We start from the raw sequence: 24343 nt of genomic DNA, 5'->3' as shown, positions 1-24343 counted from the left end.
CATGAGAAAGGCAAACCAACTGGTGATGTTCTTTAGTCAGTGTAGTTGATGAACGACACCCAAATATTTTGGGTAACCTTCAGTGTTCCTTTGTAAATACAACCTCAAGATAAGCTGAGTCCAGCAGGATCAAGGGAACAGAAGGGGGACATTTTCTAAATAAAATGTAAATGTCGACAGAGTCATGGTTATTATAGACATTAGATTATATAGTCATAATCTAATGTCTATATCATGGAGTTCTCAGATTGTACCCTCTATAAACTGATTTATTCACAGGGGAAAAAATCAGTTTATAGAGGATACAGTCTGAGAATTCCAGGATATAGACATTAGATTCAGCATGGAGTTTATGCTTCACTAACTTCTCTGCTTCAAACATATAGCAATGATGGATAATATGTTTTAAAAAAGAGATACAGTCAGACTCAAATAAATAAAAATAAACATCTTCAGGAACCAGAAATGGCAGAGAAGCACCAAAGAATAAGCAGAGCATGGAAGCAGCTGGTATTTTCCTCTGTGTCTGAATGCAGATGGGTGTAAGGGCTTAGCTCCTGAGAGAACTATAAATGCCCCAAATCAAACAGGAAGTTAGAGAACACCTCTTTGCATGGAGCTAGAGAAGCTAATGTTGGCCTCTTGCACTGCTGAGAAGACCCTGAGGAAACTGCTGCCCACCACTGAAGCAGCTATTCCTTATAATGAAATGCATGCCCATGGAGGTTATAGGAGGAGACAGTGATATATATTATATACATATATACACATATAAAAGATATACAAATAAGAGACAGGAAGCTGGAGCTATGAAAAGCTTCTAACCTCACTTACTTGGAATTCCAGAAGCAGAGAGTAGAGAATGACAGAGGTGTAATAAGTAAAGAGATAATTGCTAAGAACTTTCTGGAAGCAATGACTTGATTCTTCAAATTAACAGTAGACTCCAAGATTGATTGGAATAAATAGTAGTCAAAACTTAGATACATTATATAGAAATACAGTTGTCTCTCAGTATATGCGGGAAATTGGTTCTAGCACTCCCACATATACCAAAATCCAGGTATACACAAGTCCCACAGTCAGCTTGTAGAACTCGTGCATAGGAAAAGTTGACTTTTCATATCCACCGATTTTATTCCAATCCTGAGACTACTATATTTTCCATCTGAGATTGGTTGAAAACAATCCCCATATAAGTGGACCTGCAAGTTCAAGCCTGTGTAGTGCAAGAATTAAACTATAGTAAAGCACCAAGAATAAACACAATCCATCCTAAAAACTGTGAAAGGGGGAAATGCATTATCCAAATATAAAGAAAAGACTGACAGAATTTTTCTCATCAGCAATAGAGAGTAGAAAATAGTGGAGTAATGACTTCAAAGTACTGAGAAAAAAGTAATCTTTAACCTAGAATTTTATACTGAGCCAAAAAGTCATTCAGCATATTTCTAGACATTCAAAGTCAAGAGGGTTGCCACTTACAGACCCATATGAAACAACTACTAGAGGATGTGCCTTAGCAAGAAGGAGTATCCAGAAGGGAGCCATGAAAGAGAAACAAGGGTGAGCACAATAGTTAACAAAATACGTCAGGATGGCCAATCAAATATTGATACCAAGTATAAATTTTTATTTCAAAAGAGCTTAATTAAGACTCGACATAATATGTAATCCCAGCCCTTTGAAGGCAGGTGATCACCTGAGGTCAGGAGTTCAAGACCAGCCTGACCAACATGGTGAAACCCCATCTCTGCTAAAAAAACAAAAATTAGCCAGGTGTGGTGGCACACACCTGTAATTCCAGCTACTGAGGAGGCTGAGGCAGGAGAATCACCTGAACTCAGGAAGCAGAGGTAGCAGTGAGCTGAGATTTCACAACTGCACTCCAGCCTGGGAGACAGTGAAATTCTGTCTCAAAAAACAAAAAACAACAAAAAAGAACTCTACACAATAATAGTGTAGATATGAGTATATCTTAAACACAAGATAAGGTGTTTGATATGCAGATAAGTATGTCAGGTTTATTCTCATGACAATCTATGGACATTGTTTTACAATTATAATTAAATAACATATTTGATTAAACCAAATGAAATTGCTAATATTTAACCATTTCTTAATTACAAAGTTCAACTAATATCTGAACAAAGTTCAACCAATATCTGTAAATTTTAAGAAAAAGCAATGAAAAAGTATCAGTATAATCTATAGCTTCTAAACAAGCAAAGGATTAAAAACTGAGTATGTAGAAAACTTCATCAATCCAACAAAAGTTAAAAGTGAAAGAAGATGGTCTCAAAAGACCATGTATTGTATGATTTCATTTACATGAAATGTCCAAGACAGGCGACACCATAGAGACAGAAAAGAAATAAGTGGCTGTCTAAGGCTGGAGTAGGCGTGGGGATGGAAGGGGGATGAGAAGTGACTGGTAACAGACATAAGCTTTCTTCTGAGGATGAAAAAAATGTTCTAAAGTTAGATTATTGTGATGGTCACACAACTCTGTTAATAATGAAAATCATTGAATTGTATACTTTAAATAGGTGAACTCCATGATGTATAAATTATACCCTCAAAAGGCTGTTTGTTGTTGTTGTTGTTTTAAAAAGACAGGTCAGTTTATTGAATTTTTTTAAATCCAGATATATAATTTTTTTTTTAGACAGAGTCTCACTCTGTTGCCCAGGCTGGAGTACAATGGCTCGATCTCAGCTCACTGCAGCCTCCACCTCTGGGGTTCAAGCAATTTTCCTGCCTCGGCCTCCCAAGCAGCTGGGATTACAAGTGTGTGCCACCACACCTGGTTAATTTTTGTATTTTTAGTAGAGATAGGGTTTCACCATGTTGGCCAGGCTGGTCTCAAACTCCTGGCCTCAGGTGACCTGTCAACTTCAGCCTCCCAATGTGCTGGGATTACAGGTGTGAGACACCACACCACAACGGAGATATATACTTATTATAAAAGAAATTATATATAAAATCATAAAAAATGGTCAAAAATTAAAGGATAAAAAGGATATGTCATGCAATACTGATTTCTCAAAGCTATTATGTTAATGTCAGAAAAAATAGCATCCATGTTCAAAACAATAATGGATTTTTAAAGAAAACATAATAGTCAAAAGCACAATCCAGCTAGAAGACAAATCAATTATTGGATTGTATATACCCAGCAACTTAACACAACATAGCCTGCAACTGCAATAACACATCTTTATTAGAAACTGATAAACAGACAAAAAATTAGAAATTATAAAAGCTTTGAAAATCAAAAATAAGTAATTATATGTAATTTACTATGTAAAATTTATGTTTTTCTTAAAATTTTCAGACACTGGCTGAACTCTGTTCAGATATTAGTTGAACTTTCTAAGTAAAAAAAGATTAAATATTGGCAATTTCATTTGGTTTAATCAAATATATATTTAATTACAATTGTAACACAATGGCCATAGCTTTTAATTACAAATTTCATTACTATGGAACCTGCAACCAAGACATTTTTCAATTACATTTGGCATTTTATAAAACTTACCCATTAATAACCCATCAAAAATGTCTACAAATAAAAAACTATGTATTTCTCTATATTGCTATTATTCTAAAGAGTGTATATTCTGACAACAATGCAATTAAATAAAAGCTAAAAAGTTAAACACTAGTAAAACATACACATATATTCAGTAAAACTGTGTGTGTGCTACAAACTTTAAAATACATATGCAGATAATTATGGGATAATGATGAAATCACTACAGAAATAAAAAATATTTAAAACAGGGATAATAAATACATAAAATCATGTGGGCTATAGCTAAAAAGATACTTCAAGATTTATTTATAAACATAAATGCATTTTGTTCTTTCAGAGATTAATAAATGAATTATGTTCTTATCAAGAACCTATAAAAATGCAAGAATTATACAATAGGAAACAAAATAAAATGAAAAACTAGAAAGGATACATCAATTAAAAAGTTGTTTTTTAAAATAACTAAAAATATGCAAGTCAATAAGACTGCTGAATAAAAGATATATAAATCACAAATACGAATGGAAAATGGGGAAAGTTAAAATAAATAAAGTTTTAAATCATAAGCAAATACTGTAAGTAATTTAATGGTAGTAAATTTGAAAAACAGGGTAAGATTGATTTTCTAGAAAAATAAAAGTTATCAAAATTTATTCATACAGGAAAACTTAAAAAGTAATGTCTATTAAAACTATTGATTTCATCGTCACTGGTCATCAGAGAGATGCAAATCAAAACCACATTGAGATACCATCTCACGCCAGTTAGAATGGCGATCAACACAGATAGGCACATTAGAGGAAGTCTCCTGACCATTACTGGTCAGAACATATTTTTCTACCTTAGAACTCTAACACAGCATTCGGAAAGACCTCACTGCTGGGGAAGAGGGGATGGGGGAAGAGAGACCATCAGCTAGATGGTCACCTGAGAGAAACTAGGGTTTTGACTAATCTTGAAAATGGGGCTGAATGAGCAGTACCGCAAGGGTCCTGAAGCCATCAGAATTGGAGGAGATACAGGGCTCTACAAGCCATGCTAGGAAGAAGTCAAAGATCCTGAGAGCATAAAATGTCAGTGCCCACTCCCGGCCACCACACAAAGGCTGCTAGTGTGAACTGGTGGAGATGTCAGCCTGGAGCAACAGATGAGCAGGTTGACCTTTGCCAATGGCTGGGATCAATACCAGCAACTGGCTATGGGTATTGTAGAAGAATTGAAGTAAAAAAAAGGTCCGGGTTGAGAAGAAGTTGTCTCCTGAGCTGAATCCTTCTGGGCTGAAGGATACTGCTACCATCCTACTTTTGTAGATACAGTTTGACTGGAACACAGTCACACCCATTCTTTTTCTATTGTCTTTGGCTGCTTCTGTGCTACAATGACAGACTATATGGCCCTTTCTCTCTCCCACACCTAAAATATTCACTATCTAGCTCTTTACAGAAAATGCCAACCCCTGTACTGTGAGGTAAGTTCAGGGCAGCCTAAAGCCCAGGAAGAAATCTCCGAGAACCTGATTTACCTACTCTAAAAATTGTGGGGAGCACCAGCCCTCCAAGCAGCCCTATCCTCATGGAGCTTACAGTGTGGCAGGGAAGGCAGACAATATCTGGGAAATGAGATGTCAAGCAGGATGGCAGCGAGGAAAGGGGAAGTACAGAAATTTCCTGGGCCCTCGTGCAGAGGAGCTGCCTGGTCTAGAGAGCTGGAGATGGCTCTGGAGCAAGTGCTCTGTAGTATGAGACACTGAAGATGAGAGCAAGTTCACCATGGGAAGAGGAGAGGGAAAAGCAGTCCAGGCAGGGAAGGGCACATGTAAAGGCCCAGACCCAAGAGACAGCACAGCTGGGTCCATGGTCAAAGGAACCCAGTGAGTATGGGGGAGGCAGATGGGCAACGCAGGAGGACATAGCTGGTTGATCCTTCGGGGTCTCATGATCCTTACCACTGAAAACATGGGACCTATCCTAAGGGCCATTGAAAACCAACGAAGTCTTTTAGGCAAGGAAAGAATATGATCAAATTTGTACTTTAAAAACATTATCCTGATCAGGCTTGGGAGTTGGAGCTCTCATCCAGAGAGGTTAGGAAATCAGTTTGAGAAGGACCGAAATCCCATCAGACCAAGAGGCAGAGATGGCTCTGTCTGTGTTCTAGGATTCTGCATTTTCTCTGGAGAGATTTGTTCCACTTTCCATTTAATTTTTACCTAAATACTATTTTTGAAACATGTTGACCTTTGCTAGACTTAATTCAGTAAAAGAGGGTTTTTTTTTCCATATTCAGGCCAAGATGGTAAGAAGAATCTAAATGCCTTAAAAGCCGCTGAGGAGCTGGGGACAGTGAGGGGAACCAGGCCAGGCCCAGGAGTGGAGAGCACCTCCCCGCACCATGCCCCACAACTCACTGTGAATATTCTGGTCATGTGAGGGTCCCTCTGTGGCTTTTCTCTTGCAAAGTCTTGCCCTCTGTAAAGCCTTTTAAGACCCCAGCCCCACTTCACAGAGCTGCTGAGAGAGAACAGAAGTGCCCCTGCTCCTCTTCAATTTGGATGTCACTTTCTAAGCTACAGTTTTCATTTCATTTTTTCTTTTTAAAAAAGGCCCTTAAAACATCTTTTACTGCTGACATTTAGAAATGTAGGTAGGACACCTTTGTTATTATCAGCTCAGAAAATGATTTCTTTATCTAAAAGATCATTAGAGGAGAAAGAAACATTAATATATGCTAAGAAACAAGGAAAATAGAAAAGCATTATTTTTCAGATAAGCTCCTTGTAGGCTGATGGTGTGTGTCAGCACTGCAGGAGAGCCTGTCTGGGGATAGACTAAAAGGAGACCCTTCCAGCCCTGAGGGTTATGGCTGACAGAGAAGGGAAATGAATACACAGTGACCCCATTGGCCACATAAGCCCTTTCTTCAGAGTTACCACTGAGGTAGAGGACTAAAGAATTGCTTAGGAAGAAAACAGAATGTAACACCAAAGTTAACTGCCACAGCGATTTTCTGTCTTAAATGTAATTTCCCTTTGACCAAGCAAAACGTACCTCCAGTATTTGATTCTGCAATGAAACTTGGGCACTTCATGGCAATTGTAGCATCTTTTAAAACCACAAAATGGGTGTTTTTCTCCACTAAATAGCTTCTTACTGCATTTTTAGTAGTCATCCACTAAGATTTATCACCGTTATTCTTAGTATTAGGACATGAAAATTACTCAAGGGGCTTGGAATCTAGAGTGGGGAGGAGTGTAAACAGAAGCTCCTAGGCAGGGAAATGGAGGCTTCCACCAGAGACAATCACAATGTCACAGAGCACAGCAGGGGGAACTAAGGTGGGGGTGCGGTGAGCAGTGAGGGGATGTGGCTGCCCATAGAAAAGAACTTCTATTAAACAACAGCCTGTAAATAAGTTAGCACTTCAACTGTTTCATAAGAACCACCACTACATCCTAATAGTAAAAAGTTTTAGGTAGAACCACTATAATTTGTCTCTAACATGTGTAAAAAGCTATTCCCCCTCAAAATGTTGACAAATACTTTTATTCCCAGTCCCAAGTGTGAATAATATTTGATCTCTGTGCTCAAGGCATTGGCAATATATGATTCCCACTGGCCTGAGTAACCTAAAAACTGAAATTAGATCCTAGAAACCAATTTCTCCCCTCTAAACATGCATCCCCAGCTAATATTTTTTAGCATCTATATTTTTGAAAACTGGGAGAATGAAGAAATGAGTATGGTGTTAGAGAAAAGATAAAGTCAATGGAGTTCTGTGTTAAACCACCTTTCAAGGGTAAAATTTATGATTATTGAATCTGTGATTATCAGAGGAAACAGAATTATGCTTTCATAAAGCTAAGTTTAAATAGAAGCCCACTAGTGTTTTTACTTTGTGTAGATTATTCAATCTATTCAGCCATTTTTACCACACACACATGTATAATACATACACACACACACACACACACACACATTCTCAAGAGATTGGTGCATAAACTAGCATTGCTATAAAAAAGACAGCAACCAAGAGTCATCTGTATTATGTACAACATTATGAAATCATTAATGTATCCTGCAAGTTTCTATCCAAGTATTGCAGCATTGTTTATCACAGGACAAGAGACCAGTCTTTAATAAATCGAAAACAGTACACCCCACAAAGTAAGAGTTAAAGGGAAGAGGGAATGGATTTGCAGAGACAAGTATAAGTCACTTACCTGTGAACGTGAATTCACAGAAGCCTGAGGAAACAATGGACTCCACTGTGGAGAGTGAAAAGGTATCACGACCTTTTCCAACATCAGTTTTCATCATTCTAAAGCATTGAACAGAATTCAAGCTTTTTCGAGAACGTTATCTATTCACCTAAGGGTCAATGTCCCAAAGGCCAGCCTAAGCACAGTTCAGTGACATACGAGAAACATACTCAGAGCAATAACCCCAAACACAAAGTGTGCTTGGGAAACCCTCTGAGGGTGTCAACAGGCCTTGGAAACTGCTGATTCACCTTGGAAGGAGAGGCAAATTAAGCAGAGTGGGCCCAGAAAGAGCCCTGGGATTTGGGCTATCCCAACCCTTATTTTTCACAGGCCTGTAGTTGTGAAAAGTTACTTAAAACATAACAAGAAAAAAAAAATACCTTTAAACTTTCCCTCTCAATATAAAAGATTACTCTTGGAAAATCCCTGGTTGCAGGCTCCAGATGCTCCTGGCCCAGCCATAGAGTTTTGTGGAGAAAAAATGCCCTAAAAGAACATCTGAAACAGCCTTGCTCAAAAGTCTGAGTGCATAGACAACTCTTGCACCTTGGCATGGACAGTCACTAACCTCAGGCTTGGCGTACCAGGTGAAGCTCTGTATAAGAGGACATGAACGATTTTGTAAAGGTTCAAATTAACAGAATCTCAAGTCAAATAAGCATGTGGAGCTCCTCCAATATATTTGTGCTGCTTCTTCCTCTCCCTTATTCTTGTGAGTCTGCATTTTTCCTACAATGTTCTTATTATTTCTCCTCTGTGCCTGAGCTTGCTCTTCCCTAAGTGCACCTCACTCCAGCCTTCAGCAATGAATAATAATAGGCAACATTGGTCAAGACTTGGTTGGGTGCCTGCCCCACTTCAAAAATGTTATTTGTATTGCCTCATTTGGGTCTCTCAACAGCTCTAGGAGTTGGGTGCTAACATGTCATTTTCATTTTATAGTTGGGGAAACTGAGGCACAGAGAGGTTAAATAATACACCCAAGGGATGTCAACTAGTAGATGTGAAGCCACACACCTGTCTGTGCAAACCTTCTTCCACTCTGTGCTCTAAAATGCAACTGATGAATCAGTGCTTCTCTATTTGCAGAAAATAAATTGTAAAATAAAATTTTCTTGATTTTATGTTTCTCTGTTATACATTTTTCATTAAAATTCAGCACCCACTGTTTTTTCTCTATTGGAATTTATGAATAAGATGATTTATGACTTAGCCCGTAAACCCACATGGTTTATGACTTAGCCCATAAAACCCAAAATTATGACATATAATTTTATATGTTACTATGTTTATATGTTTAAATCTCAATATGTTAAAGTTAGCAAAGAAAAGCAAGATTTCTAGATGTTTCCTCTATCTAAACTGGATGGGTTGACTTCAGAGGTGACACAAATGTAGTAATGTTGGGTTTGGCACCAGTTAAGTCCCAGGAAAAATAATTTTGCTTCACACAAAACCAAAAAGGCAACGCAGCTATGGGGTTGTAGCTTGATTGGGAAAAGATTCACAATAGAATTTTGGGTGCTACCTTTGCTGTGCGGAAGTTATTAACAACAGTCAAAGGGTAAAAATGCCAACAAGAGAAAATTGTCAACTCAGGACCAGAGGTGATCTGCTCACAGGTCTGGAAGTCCTAAGATTTTCCTTTGGGTGGCATAAAGATCCAGGGGAAGATAAAAGCATAGAGTTTTAGAGCTAGAAACAACATTGTAGATACTGATATATCACCCAAAAATGTCATCTTATAGATGAGAAACGTGAAGACAGAGTGGCCATCTGTCCAGGGTCTTGGGGAGTTTATGATATCTTCCTCTACACCCTCACGCTGACCCCTAGACATACCTGGGCAGTGTGAGTACTGAGTTGATCGTACTTAATTCATTTCAGCAGTAGGTTTGTCTTCCTTATGGTTCACGGTCTGAAAACAGGTGGGGTTGTGGTCCCTACAGTCATCTAATTAAAATACCAGCTCTTTTTGAATGCTGGCTTAGGTGCCAACCACTGTTCTATGCTTTGGGATTCAGGAATGAGTAAGATAGACAAGAATCCCTTCCTCAGGAATCATATTCTGGGGGCTGGGTGAGGGGCAGTATGTAGAGGAGACAAGTAACACATACAATACATCAGACGATGTAAATGGTATGGAGAAAAGAATTGCAGGAAAGGGATATGATAGGGGCAGAGAGAGAGAGAGAGAGAGAGAGAGAGAGAGAGAGAGAGAGAGAGAGAGAGAGAGAGTGTGTGTGTGTGTGTGTGTGTGTGTGTGTGTGTTGTGTGGTGAAGCATGTTGCTTTTTTTTTTTTTGAGACAGAGTTTCGCTGTTGTTACCCAGGCTGGAGTGCAATGGCGTGATCTCGGCTCACTGCAACCTCCGCCTCCTGGGTTCAAGCAATTCTTCTGCCTCAGCCTCCCGAGTAGCTGGGACTACAGGCACGTGCCACCATGCCCCGCTAATTTTTGTATTTTTAGTAGAGACGGGGTTTCACCATGTTAACCAGGATGGTCTCGATCTCCTGACCTTGTGATCCACCTGCCTCAGCCTCCCAAAGTGCTGGGATCATAGGCATGAGCCACCGCGCCCGGCCAAGATGTTGCCATTTTTAATTGGGTATTGTGGAAGGGCTCACTGAAATAGTGACATATGAGGAATGACATGAGGGAGGTAAAGGAACAAGTATGTGGGTGTCTGGGAGAATCGCACAGGCAAGCCCTGGGCAGGAGCATGCCTGGTGTACATAGGAAGCTGAACCTGGAATGGAGTAGGTAAGACTGAGGTCAGTGGGGATTGTGTCAGAGTGGTGGGAATAGGGGAGTGTCATGAGCTTACAGGGCAGTGGTTCTGAAAGTGTAACTGCTGGCTCAGCAGCAACCTCCTCATTACCCAGGGGAAATGTATGTTCTTGGTCCTTACCTGAGATCTACTGAATCAGAAACCCTGGGAGTGGGGCCAATAAGCTGAAGCTTGAGAACCACTCCTGTAGAGCCTTAGAGGTGGACCAATTTGGAACCTGTTTCAAAATCACAGCAAAAACGGCTCAGAGAAAGCTCTAAATCACAATGGTAGAATTCAGCCAATAGTTTTATATATATTGGGAATTGTTCTAGGCACTATCAAAGAGATAAAAATAAGTCATCATTACTTTACTCCTTGAATCATTCAAAAACTAGTAACTCAGTAGCTTCTTTTTATAAGGCACTATGTCAAATGTTACACTGGCTACCAGGTTGTACACATTACAGTTAGTGTCCTTGAGAAAGTTTAAACCTTAAAAGGATACCAAAGCTTAGCATATAAAGCAAGTAAGAATAAAAAAGAAAAATAGCAAATGTGATAACATTTGATGCAGACCTTAAGTCTTTAAAAAGTAACCCATCAGTATGGATTCTCAAAGAAGGAAGGACTTGAGTTATATCTCAAAGTATGAGAAGGACCAAGTCATAATATAGCATGATTGCACACAGGCAACATTGAAAGGACCAAGATGGCTACTGTGAGAAGAGGAAAAGAGTGGCTTGTAAATTTGCTCAAGTAGGTGAAGAAAGCAAAGAAGGGCTTTCAGTTCCAGTAGAATGAGTTGCATGCAGTCTAAGATAAGAACTTCTGTTCACGGCCAGCCAGGGCCAATGTTCACAAAGCAGAGCACAAAAGGGATGGGCTAGGCAGGAAGTCATGCACATACACACCAATCACAGAAGCTGTTGATTGGTTATTACCACCCTGAAAATCAATATAAATTGTATAAAGCCAGCATGAGTCAGTTAACACAATATAATTGCCCATGTTTGTGTGTGTGTGTGGAGGGGGGACACTAGCAGAGAGAAAAATATCTAAATTAGAGCTTTCTTAGGTAGTTTATGTGTTTTTAAAGCAAGCTGTGTGGAAGGACACAATTTCTTTAGTTTAGTTCACTGCAGAGAGACATAGTTTAGTTCAGTTGACTGCAGAATGGTATACTGAAAAAAGCACAGGCTTATGAAGTCACAAAGAACTGGCTTTATATCCTGGTTTTGCCACCTACTTGTTGGGTGATTTAGTTAACATAGTGATACTTGCTAATTATTTCTCCCTCATGTGAAGTCCAATAGGCCTTGAATAAGGGGAAATTGGTATTGGGTAAAGGTGCTCTGCTCCATGCAGTCATTCAGGGACCCAGGCTGACAGAAACTCTGCCATCCTCAACATGTGGCTTTTAAGGTCTCCTTGAGATTGACATCTACCCATCACGCAGGGAAGAGAAAATATAAAGCATTTCTTTGTCCAAAATATAATTTTTTTATTATTATACTTTAAGTTCTGGCATACATGTGCAGAATGTGCAGGTTTGCTACATAGGCATACACATGCCATGGTGGTTTGCTGCATTATCAACCTGTAATCTACATTAGGTATTTCTCCTAATGCTATCCTTCCCCTTGCCCCTCGACCCCCAACAGGCCCCAGTGTGTGATTTTCCCCTCCCTGTGTCCATGTGATCTCATTGTTCAACCCCCACTTAAGAGTGAGAACATGCAGTGTTTGATTTTCTGTTCCTGTGTTTGCTGAGAATGATGGTTTCCAGCTTCATCTGTGTCCCTGCAAAGGACATGAACTCATCCTTTTTTATGGCTGCATAGTATTCCATGGTGTATATGTGCCATATTTTCTTTATTCTTTATCCAGTCTAACATTTATGGGCATTGGGTTGGTTCCATGTCTTTGCTATTATGAACAGTGCCAGAATAAACATATGTGTGCATGTGTCTTTATGGTAGAATGATTTACAATCCCTTTGGTATATACCCAGTAATGGGATTGCTAGGTCAAATGGTATTTCCGGTTCTAGATCTTTGAGGAATTGCCACACTGTCTTCCACAATGGTTGAACTAATTTACACTAAATATGGAACATTTTTGCACAGACAATTTCTATGGGTCAACCTTGGAAATGGCATCCGTTACTTCTACTCAGATTCCATTGGTTATGACTGTGCCACATAGCCACACCTAACTGTAAGAGAGACAGAAGATAAAGTTAGACTGTATGTTTGGGAGGTTTAGCTAAAAGTTAACGAATCTTAAGAGATGGTCTTTGAAATCACAAAGGTTTGTGATCACCAACTAGCTATCTAACTTTGGGCAAGTTATTTAATCTCCATTTGCCTCAGTTTCTCCATCTATAAAATGGAAGTGAAAATACCACCTGCATAGGGTAATGAGGCATGCCTGAACTTTCTCTGTGCCATAGATTCTGAGCAAGTATGCTGCTGTGGGAAAGTGTTTTGGAAGTAGAGGCATTGCACGTTCTCCAGCACGAGTGCCACCGACTGGTTGATCTGACTCCCAGGGATTATGTTGTAAGATTAGAACATTTTAGTTTTGTCTGAGATTTCAGTCTATCTGGATGGCATGTGGATGTACATACCAGACCTAACATCTCCTGAGCCACTGATTAGGCCCTTCTTAATCATATCTCACAGTCATGAGCCTGGCTGGATCTGCCCTGAAAACATAAATACATTTAAGTCTTGTAAAATAAAATTTCTCAATCTCATTCTTTATGGTCAAGGAGCCCCCGTGATGCCAGATAAGGCATTAATAGCACTGAAGTAGAAGACCATTCCAATAAGTCAATGATATCCAAACATATATATATATATAGTCCATGGTTGTGCAGAGATAATTCTATATTAGTGTAGTGGAATAACACTGTGAACCAATAACCCATGGATTTTTCCTCTTCCACTTTCTTCTATCCTGGGGCTCCTCTCCCAAGTAGGCATTTAGTTGAATTGTGTATATTTTTTATCTACCAAAATTAGTATATTCCTAATTTTCTCAGGTAGGGATACAAAAAAGACTGGAAGAAGTATATAAAAATATAAAGGTGATTATCTGTAACTTACACAAATGTGAACAAGGGTGATTTTCATTTTCTTCCTCATGCTTCTCCACATCTTCTAAATTTCTGCATAAAATAAGGGTAAACTATTTTTTGAAACATATGAGTTATTAAATAAAAATGATGAGTATGACAAAGAAAATAACACTAAGATTACATAATAACATTTTACTAATAATGATTTTTAAAACTACATGGAGAGAGAGTCTAGAAATGTGGGTGTTTTTCAAATATTAGCTGTAGTTCAGTCACTGGGTATTTTCTTGGAAACTCTGACTTCTGCAAAAGGGATGGGGCCCTCATCTGGACATCACAAGCAAAGTTTCTGCAGATTCAAAGCCCATTAAGAACTTGGTTTATCATAACACAGACCAGCCCATGTGGTGGTACCTGAAGCACCTGCTCAATGGTGTGCCCTGAATGTCCTGAACCTGGAGGTAGATCCACCCTATGCCAGCCCTCTGCTTCATCTGGCTCTCTCAAAACCTGGCTCTCATCTGAACAATCTTGGCTCAGTGCCTAGGTTCAACCCATCCCAGACCTCTGCTCATCTGGCTTTCCCAAAAGCCGGCTCTCACTGATCCCCTTCGGCTCAGTGCCCAGTCTGTTCCACCTCCACATCACGTCTGGGTGGGGCTCCCGGAATTCCTTCAGGCCTTACTTGTGGGCCATTTAGAGTAAAATACTGGGCCAACACTTCATTATGGTCTTCACACCATGTTTCCTTTAAGATGATCTCAAGGACAAAAATTAGAAAGAGTGAGTTGAGTAACTCCAATGTATTATTAGATGTTTTATGCTCCCTCTGTAGAATTAATAGTGCCAAAGAAGACTAATTGCAATCCTAGCAAGTTGTCATTTACAATGATCTAAATGAAATACATTGATCTCCACAGCACTCCGTACTTGGTTAGAATTTCTATTTTTGTTTCTCCCTCTAATGAGGAAAACTGGCACAAAAATATAAATTTCATTCATGAGCAAATCGTTTCTCATGTTTGTGAATGTGGTAGTTCTCATCTTTCCCTGAAGGCTCATTATTGTGCATAAAGTTATAAAAATTATAAGGGTATATTGTAATTGCAGAATGAAAATAAATGGGTGAAATAAATAAAGAAGAGGAATCAGAGAATTCTGCTACAGAACACAAGTCAATTATAAGTAATTCTGCCTGCAATGTTTTATACTCATTTGCACTACAGAATTTATCACTGGCGAGAGGCAAGTCTGCCTGCCTATGGGTATGGGGAGATTTGGTTTTCATGTCTTGGCTTTATCCAGGACACCTCCCTTCTGAAAATCATGTCTCAGTCTTGGAAACTATTCCTTTGTCAAGATGGAAGAGGGGGTAGTAAGAAGTGGTGCTTGTTAATAGTCAAGCATAGGTCACAGTGATCTATGCCAAGTGATTATAAATAAGCTGTGGGTGGTTCCTCTTACTCCCTAGCTGAAAGCAAGGCAATTCATACTCAATGCAACATACTTAGGTAATAAGAAACTAGGCTTACCAAATTAGTCAACACATCATTGGACAGCAATCTAGTAGCCTTGTGAAATCAAGACTCAATTCTCTATATGAAGTTTTCAATAAATATTGTTAAACTAATATTTTTAGTTTTGAAGGAAAAAGGAAGGCAGACATATTTTTATTGTTTGGTTTTGCGTTTGAGACAGAGTCTTGCTGTATCGTCCAGGCTGGAGTACAGTGGTGTGATCTTGGCTCAATGCAACCTTTGCCTCCCAGGTTCAAATGATTCTCCTGCCTCAGCCTCTCAAGTGGCTGGGACTACAAGCATCTGCCACCATGCCTGGCTAATTTCTTTGTATTTTTAGTAGAGACGGGATTTTACTATGTTGGCCAGGCTGGTCTTGAACTCCTGACCTCATCATCCACCCGCCTCAGTCTCCCAAAGTACTGGGCTTACAGGCATGAGCCATAGAGCCTGGCCTATATTATTTTTATTGTTATGTTTCATATGCCTGTTCAGAACTTCCCAGTTCCACCCTTACCAACTGTGGGTGACTCCTTATGACTCCAGTAACCCGAGGTTGTGAAATGCTGCTCTGAAGCCATGTGCCATCTAGACCTGGGTCACTAATTCATTGCTTCTCACTGATACTTGTCTAGGCACACATCTGGGGTTACTATTTTAAAAAGCAATGAGTAAGAGCAGTTAACTACAGGGACCCTGAGCTTGGGCACCAAACCTCAAACTGAGGTAGGACAAAAATGAAGGACTTGCATCCAAGTCCAACCTGCATCTAACTCTGTTGGAAAGGTTAAGGGGGCTGCCATAACGTTAGGGACCCTCTCCCAATTCAGCCCAGGGGTTTCAGCAGACCCTGTGTCAGAGTCCACGCTTATCTCTCCCAGCATGCAGCCAGGCATCCTTACCTTTAGACCACAGCCCACTCTACAGTAGTTAATTTGCCACATCCGTCCAGGACCCTTTATTGGGTATGGAAGGGTGGTTGCCTGCATTCTCAAATTTCAGCACCTCGCATGTTACTTAGGAACATGTGCTAATGGCAGTCACTAGTTTTATTTTCTTCCTGAGTGTTGTATACACCTTTATTTTTAGTATACCTCATAGTAGCATGTGTGGGGATACAGGTATAGACATAGATAGATTTCCCAAGAAGAAGCAAAACTCACAGTGTATCATATTCTAAGTTCTAGTAGTTCTCTGCAAGTCAGAGCTCAAGGAATTTTATCTTTCTCCTTTTTTGCCACCAGTGCTTACCACATGGTGCCAACCAATGATAAATTCCATAACAGTAACCTCAATGTAACAATTTATGTTTGCCAGGCTCTAGGCTAGTGCTTTATACACAGTAACTTATTTATTCTCTTAAAGATAATAATTCATCTCTCCTGTTAGTGAGAAAACTGAGATTCAGAGGTTAGATAATTTATTTGTGCAAAGATCCACATGATAAGTAGGATTTAAGCCCAAGTCTACAGGGCTCCAGGCATATACCCCTCCACAAAGCGATGTTGCTCCTTAAAGACCTTTGCCAGTTGCCTTACTCTATCTTGTCTGGCAGTCACTATTTGATGTTAGCAGTTTCTTCCTTACAAACAAAATCCTAAGTTTGGATAGGTTTAGGGCAGACACACATTCAGGGAAGATGGGCTGCAGGCCTAGCCCCAGCTCCAAAGTCTAAGTCAGTCATGGTCCTTCCATTTCCCTATTCCTTTGGCTAGAATGGAGTTAGACATGTGAGCCAGTTCTGTTCAGTGAAATCTAAGAAGAAAATCTGCTGAGGTCCTTCTGGGATTTTTTTCTCTGACAAAAAGATCGAGTTTTAACCAAAGAGTTATTTTGCCCTTATATATTTTTTCTGTTTTCAACACTCATATGTGAGAATGTGATATCAAGAGATGCAGCAGCCATTTGGTGACCATGAGGTGGCATAGCAAATAATGAAGAGCCACATTCTGAGAATGGCAGGATGGAGAGAGAGAAAGAACCTGGGCCTGGGTGGTATGACTGAACCACTGAACAAACCCTCTGACCAAAGACCTCCAGGTTTTATGTAATGCAAAGTAATTAAGTCATCATTACTGAGATGGTCTTTTATATGCCGATTTATATCTCTTACATTTCTAGATAGCATAAGAAATTAAATTGCATAGTTACTTTGCAAGGAGGTATAGGCAAACACACATATGCATACAATTTCACATATTCTGAAGATTTTATTATAGGGAATTGAGAAAGTGACATAAGAAAGAAAAAAAAGGAAGTCCAGCTAAGAAAACTGAGAAAAGGAAAGAACAGTACAACTAAGTGACTCTTCAATGACTCATCTCAAATCTTCATTCCGATGACTTCTCAAGGCTTCTCTAAGTGATCCCCCACCCCAGTGATTATCAACTTCCCTCTCCTCCCTCACCCAGATTTATTATGTGTCACTGCCAATTCAAATTCGTGGCTAAAGCACTAATCTTCTTTCTCCACATCTCTACTTCCTGGAACCCTTTTTTATTATCAGTCTTAAACCTATGCCCCATTCAGCCAGCCATTGGGGTAATGAACTTTCCATCCTAAAACCACAGTCAAATTTGCCTGTCACCTCACTGAGAAGGCTCTAGTGCTCTGGCAAACACAGCTGTGAGTTTTCTGAAACCTGCCTTTTTTTTAAAATTTCAGGTTCAGGAGTACATGTTCAGGCTTATTATACAGGTAAACTCATGTCACAGGGGTTTGATGTACACATTATTTCATGACCCAGGTACTAAGTCTAGTAACTCAATAGTTAATTTTTCTGCTCCTCTCCCTCCTCCCATCCTTCACCCTCCAATAGGCCCCAGTGTTTGTTGTTCCCCTCTTTGTATCCATGAGTTCTCATAATTTAGCTCACACTTATTGGAAACCTCCTTTGGCCACATTTTGACACTATGTCAGGATAGGTTGGATCCTCCAACCCCTGCCGGGATCACTCTAGTTACCTAGAGCCTGGAGAAGATAATCAATAGTGCCCAAATGGTAGCTTTAAATAGCTTATAGCTTAAAAAGCTATGCTGGGCTGGGCGCGGTGGCTCAAGCCTGTAATCCCAGCACTTTGGGAGGCCGAGGCGGGTGGATCACGAGGTCAAGAGATTGAGACCATCCTGGTCAACATGGTGAAACCCCGTCTCTACTAAAAATACAAAAAATTAGCTGGGCATGGTGGCGCGTGCCTGTAATCCCAGCTACTCAGGAGGCTGAGGCAGGAGAATTGCCTGAACCCAGGAGGCGGAGGTTGTGGTGAGCCGAGATCGTGCCATTGCACTCCAGCCTAGGTAACAAGTGAAACTCTGTCTCAAAAAAAAAAAAAAAAAAGCTATGCTGAATGTTTTGGAGGCCGCTGAGGTGTGGACATGGTTTTATACCAGTGAGATCACAGGTGAGCAAGCTGTTATTGGCTATAATGTTTGAAAATCAGCCTTTAACATCTGATTATATTTGGTTTCTTATTTGAGTGTTCTTGGACCATGTGTGATTATACTGCTATCTGAATAAAATAAGATAATGTATAAATTTTCTATACTTTCTTCATGCATAAAATCCCATTAGCATTGTTGATATTTCCCACTATATCCTAAATTCCCAAACATTCAAGTTTAAATTTTCCTATTTTAAATAGTGGTAAAATTCACAGCAATGCTAAGTTTGATATGCTTCCCCATAATTTCCAATAAATTGCTTTTTTTTTTTGAGATAGGGTTTTACTCTGTCACCCAAGCTGGAGTACAGTGGTCTGATCTCTGCCCACTGCAGCCTTGATATCCAGGGCTCAAGCGATCCTCTCACCTCAGTCTCCCAGGTAGCTGGGACTACAGGCGTGCACCACCACACCTGGCTATTTTTATATTTTTTATAATGGTGGGGTTTTGCCATGTTGTCCAGGCTGGCCTCAAACTCCTAGACTCAGGCAATTCACCTGCCTTGGCCTTTCAAAGTGTTTGGATTACAGGAGTGAGTGACTGTGCCTGCCCCAATGTTGCTTGACGCCAGACTCATTTCCTCTTATTTTCACATCCCCACTGTCTTGATTTTTTTTTTTTAATTTCCCCTTGCAAGGGCCTGCAGCTTTTTTTTTTTTAATTTAGTAAATCTGGTGATAATGAGGAATGGGGAATCAAGGATGACCCCAAAATTCCTAGAGAACTACTGGATGGGTAAAAGTGTTATTTAGTAAGATAGGGAAGAACTGAGGAAAAATTGCAAAAAAAATTACAAAAGTAAAACTAAGTGTTCAGTTTTTCAATCTCTTTATTTTAAGATACTATGAGATCTCTAAACAGAAATGTGGTATAGCAATTGGGTCTGGAACTCAGCAAGAAACAATGGACTGGGGATATTAATTTTGGAGTCATTGGGGTATCTATAGCATTTATAGGCTTAAGAGAACATAATATCTCCTAGGAGAGTATAGAATGGGAAGAAATTCTATAATTGATTCCTGAAGGACTCCACCATTTAGGATTGGGCCAAAGAAGGAGGAATCAGTAAAAAAGATTTTAAAATGGCTTATAGAAAAATAGAATAAAAACCAGAATAGCTTCTAGTAATTCATTCTGGAAGGTAAGTTTTTCAGATAGTTCATCTTTTCAGCATATCAGAGAGACACTGAGCCAGAAAAAAAATCTTACCATTATTCTCTACAATCATCAAAGAAGAAACTATATTAGAAGAAATTAAGCTAAATGAGTACTTTTTTGTTTGATCTGCTATCCAATAGAAGACACAGAAAAGGGATAAAAACATCATTGAAGTGGCTTGGTAACATCATTGAAAATGGCTGAGTAGGAACCTTAAGGGGTCTGTGCCTCCCCAGAAACAACGGAAATATAGGAAAAACTGTCAAAATCACCCTTATTGGAACTGTGGAAGATAGGAAAAAAATTAATAGCAATCAAGAGAACATTTAACCACAGAAAGATCACTAAGACACAGTAAGAGAGCTTTGTGGTATTTAACTTACCCTTTCCCCACCCCATCCTTGGCATGATGTTAATCTTAAAGACGGCAGCCTGAATCCCCAGTATAAATATATGGTCCTGAAGGAAGTAGAGAAAACCTTGTTCCCAAGGAGTCGTATTTATTTTGACCCAACTGTGGGTTTCCTGAAGAACTGACACAACGGACCTGCCTTTGTATTGCCTAACTTGGAACTCTCTTAGAGTGGAGGACATTCCTCAAAAACACTGAAGAGACAAATGAACAATCGGCTACCACCTGAGACAAAATCAAGAATTGAGGCAAACAATATATATGACAAAAGTTGGGTTGGAAAAACTGGGGAGTGAGACTTTTTGGAGAATAAGGGATTTGAAATGTTCCTTTGTGCACCAGGCAATCTAGAAAGCCACATGTATGCCCAAGGCAGGATGTATGCACAGATAAGACCATAAGGTTTAATCTTGTTGCTTAGCATAAACAAAAAATAAACACTAACTCACCGTGGTTGTAAATGACCTGGTTAAGCATTCAAGAGTGTCCAACACAGCCAATCAGAAAAGATCTACAGATTAATTTCTTTTTTCTTTTTGGCTCCAGGCATCTAGGTTAATCTGTCAAACAGCTGGCTGACTATTAAGCTGAGGGGCTTCAGAGATCAACAAAGATGACACTAGAAAAATAGCTTAGGAAAGTCACTAAACAAAAAAACTATTACCCTCAACAAGAAAGACAAAAGAATTCTACAGTGAGAAGACAGTATGATTTTCAAAGTCATCAAATTATCATGTTCAAAATATCCAGTTTTCAACCAAAAACTACAAAGCATGCATATATATAAGAAAATATGACCCAGTCTAAGGAAAAAAAGAAATTAACAGAATATGTCTTGAGGAAACCCAGATATTGGGTTTACTAAAGAAAAATCTTTAAATTAACTGTATGTAAAGTGCTTAAGAGCTAAAGAAAGCCATAGGCAAAAAAAAAAAAAAAAAAAAAAAAAAAAGGAATCAAAAGAACAATGTCTTAGCAAATAGATGATATAAATAAAAAGAAGAAATTATAAACATAAACCAAATAGAAATTTTGGAGCTGAAAAGTTTAAATCACAGAAATAAAAAGTTACCATTATAGAATATTTGAGGTGTCAGAAGAATCAGCAAACTTGAAGATAAGTCAAATTGAAATGATTTACTTAGGCTAGGTGCAGTAGCTCATGCCTGTAATCCTTTGGGAGGTTGGAGTGGTAGAATCACTTGAAGCCAAGAGTTCAAGACCAGCATGGACAATATAGCAAGACCCTGTCTCTGCAAAAAAAAAAAAAAAAAAAAAGAAAAGAAAAGAAAAAGAAAAAATTCACTTTCAGGAGCAGAAAAAAAGAGTGAATAAAAATGAACAGTCTAAGAGACATGTGAGATACCATCAAACATACCAATATCTACATAATGGGAGTTTCAGAAAAGGAAAAGGAGCAGAAAGAATATTTGAAAATATAAGGGCTGAAAATTTTCCAAATTTGAAGAACAATGTAAATCTACACATCCAAGAAGCTCAACCAGCTTTAAGAAAAATAAATGTAAAGAGGTTCTACACCAAGACACACTATAATCATAGAAGTGTTGGAAGACAAAGACAAAGACAGAATCTTGAAAGCACCAATAGAGATATGATTCATTGCATACAAGGAACCTCAATCAGATTAACATCTGGCCTCTCAGCAGAAATCATGAAGGCCAGAAGGTAGTGAAATGACATTTAAAGTGCTGACAAAAAACAGAACAAAACAAAAAAGCCTGTCAACAAAAATTATATACCTGGTAAAACTATCATTCAAAAATGAAGGCAAAATTAAGATATGCCAAGAGAAACAAAAGCTGATGAAGTTTGTTACTAGAAGAATTGCCCTACATAAATGCCCAAGACTAAATGGCTTCACTGGTGAATGCTATTAAATATTTAAAGAGTTAATAACAATTCTTCTCAAATTCTTCCTAAAAAAGAAAAGAAAAAAGAATACTCTGTAATTCATTCTATGAGGTCAGTATTGCCCTGATATCAAAGCCACTTTCCTTAGGAAGATAAAAGCAAAAATTGCCAATAAAAGACTAGGAAACAGAATTCAGCAACATAGTAAAAGGCTTATATATCATGATCAACAGGGCTTTATCCCAGAAATGCAAGGTTAGTTCAAAATACAAAAATCAGTCAATGTAGTTGATATGGTTTGGCTGTGTCCCCACCCAAATCTCAAATTGAATTGTAGCTCCCAGAATTCCCACATGTTGTGGGAGGACCCAGGAGGAGGTGATTGAATCATGGGGGCCAGTTTTTCTCATGCTATTCTTATAATAGTGAATAAGTCTCATGAGATCTGATGGGTTTATTAGGGAAACACTTTTGCTTCTTCCTTATTTTTTCTCTTGCAGCCACCATGTAAGAAGTGTCTTTTGACTCCCACCATGATTCTGAGGCCTTCCCAGTCATGTGGAACTGTAAGTTCAATTAAACTTCTTTTTCTTCCCAGTCTTGAGTATGTCTTTAGCAGTGTGAAAATAGGCTAATTCAGTAAATTCATATTAGGAGTGGGATGTTGCTGAAAAGATACCCAAAAATCTGGAAGCCACTTTGGAACTGGATAACAGGCAGTGATTGGAACAGTTTGGAGGGCTCAGAAGAAGAGAGGAAAATGTGGGAAAGTTTGAAACTTTCTAGAGACTATTTGAATGGCTTTTCTCAACATGCTGATAGTGATATGAACAATAAGTTCCAAGCTGAGGTGGTCTCAGATGGATATGAGGACTTGTTGGGAACTGGAGCAAAGGTGACTATTGTCATGTTTATTAAAGAAACTGGTGACATTTTACCCCTGCCCCAGAGATTTGTGGAACTTTAAACTTGAGAGAGATGATTTAGGGTATCTGGCGGAAGAAATTTCTAAGCAGCAAAGCATTCATGATGTGACTTGGGTGCTGTTAAAGGCATTCAGTTTTATAAGAAAAGCAGAGCATCAAAGTTTGGAGCCTGACTATGCAATAGCAAAGAAAAACCCATTTTCTGAGAAGAATTCAAGCTGGCTGCAGAAATCTGCAAAAGGAGCAAGGAGCCTAATGTTAATTTCCAAGACCATGGGGAAAATGTCTTTAGGCCATATCAGAGACCTTCATGGCAGCCCCTCCTATCACAGGCCTAAAGGCCCAAAAGGAAAAAGTGGTTTTGTGGGCCAGACCCAGGTTCTTCATGCAGTATGCAGCCTAGGAACCTGGGTGCCCTGTGTCCTAGCTGCTCCAGCCATCACTGAAAAGGGCCAATGTACAGCTCAGGCTGTGGCTTCAGAAGGTGGAAGCCCCAAGCCTTGGGAGGCTCCATGTGGTATTGAGGCTGCAGGTGTACAGAAGTCAATAATTGAAGTTTGGGAACCTCTGCCTAGATTTTAGAAGATGTATGGAAATGCCTGATGCCCAGGCAAAAGTTTGCTGCAGGGGTGGGACCCTTATTGAGAACAACTGCTAGGTCATGGTAGAAGGGAAATGTGGGATTGGGGCCCCCAACTGGGGCACTGCCTAGTGGAGCTGTGAGTAGAGGGCCACTATCCTCCAGACCAGGATGGTATATCCACCGACAGCATGCATCTTGCACCTGAAAAAGCCACAGATACTCAATGCTAGCCCACGAAAGCAGCCAGGAGGGAGGCTTCAAAACCACAGGAGCAGAGCTGCCCAAGACCATGTAAACCCACCTCTTGCATCAGTGTGACCTGAATGTAACACCTGGAGTCAAAGGAGATCATTTCGGAACTTTAAAATTTGACTGCCTAGCTGGATTTTGGACTTGCAGAGGCCCTATAACCCCTTTGTTTTAGCCAATTTCTCCCATTTGGAATGGCTGCATTTAGCCAATATCTGTACCCTCATTGTATCTAGGAAGTAACTAGTTTGCTTTTGATTTTACGGGCTCATAGGCAAAAGAGACTTGCCTTGTCTCAGATGAGACTTTGGACTGTGGACTTTTGGATTAATGATGGAATGAGTTAAGACTTTGGGGGACTGTTGGGAAGGCATGATTAGTTTTGAAATGTGAGAACATGAGATTTGGAGAGGCCAGGGATGAAACTATATGGTTTGGCTGTGTCCCCACCCAAATCTCAACTTGAATTCTATCTCCCAGAATTTCCATGTGTTGTGGGAAGGAGCCAGGAGGAGGTAATTGAATCATGGGG

The 24343-nt window shown here is 39.4% G+C and overlaps 2 protein-coding genes across 6 annotated transcripts in view; both read right to left on the bottom strand.

Moving 5' to 3' along the window:
- ABCB11 (ATP binding cassette subfamily B member 11) overlaps positions 1-7857 on the bottom strand; it is a 115121-nt gene extending 107264 nt beyond the window's left edge. For all 5 annotated transcript variants that reach the window (XR_013518892.1, XM_035304612.3, XM_008998757.5 and 2 more), the window contains exon 1: positions 7758-7857. Coding sequence is in view for 3 of the 5 variants with exons in the window: in XM_008998757.5 (XP_008997005.2) it covers positions 7758-7841 (84 nt within the window). In the remaining 2 variants the exon portion in view is untranslated. The remainder of the gene's footprint in view (positions 1-7757) is intronic.
- Positions 4138-24343, bottom strand: part of LOC100399209 (fibrous sheath-interacting protein 2-like) — a 91440-nt gene continuing 71234 nt past the window's right edge. The window contains exons 9-12 of the mRNA XM_078327450.1: positions 13683-13744; positions 12718-12787; positions 10711-10807; positions 4138-7802 (exon numbers count right to left, since the gene is read on the bottom strand). The gene's annotated coding sequence lies outside the window, so the exon portion shown is untranslated. The remainder of the gene's footprint in view (positions 7803-10710; positions 10808-12717; positions 12788-13682; positions 13745-24343) is intronic.

The sequence above is a fragment of the Callithrix jacchus genome, chromosome 6 (assembly GCF_049354715.1).
Source record: "Callithrix jacchus isolate 240 chromosome 6, calJac240_pri, whole genome shotgun sequence".
NCBI classification, from domain to species: domain Eukaryota; kingdom Metazoa; phylum Chordata; class Mammalia; order Primates; family Cebidae; genus Callithrix; species Callithrix jacchus.
The sequence above is the reverse complement of the archived record's forward strand: the minus strand, read 5'-3'. Positions and strand labels throughout refer to the sequence as shown.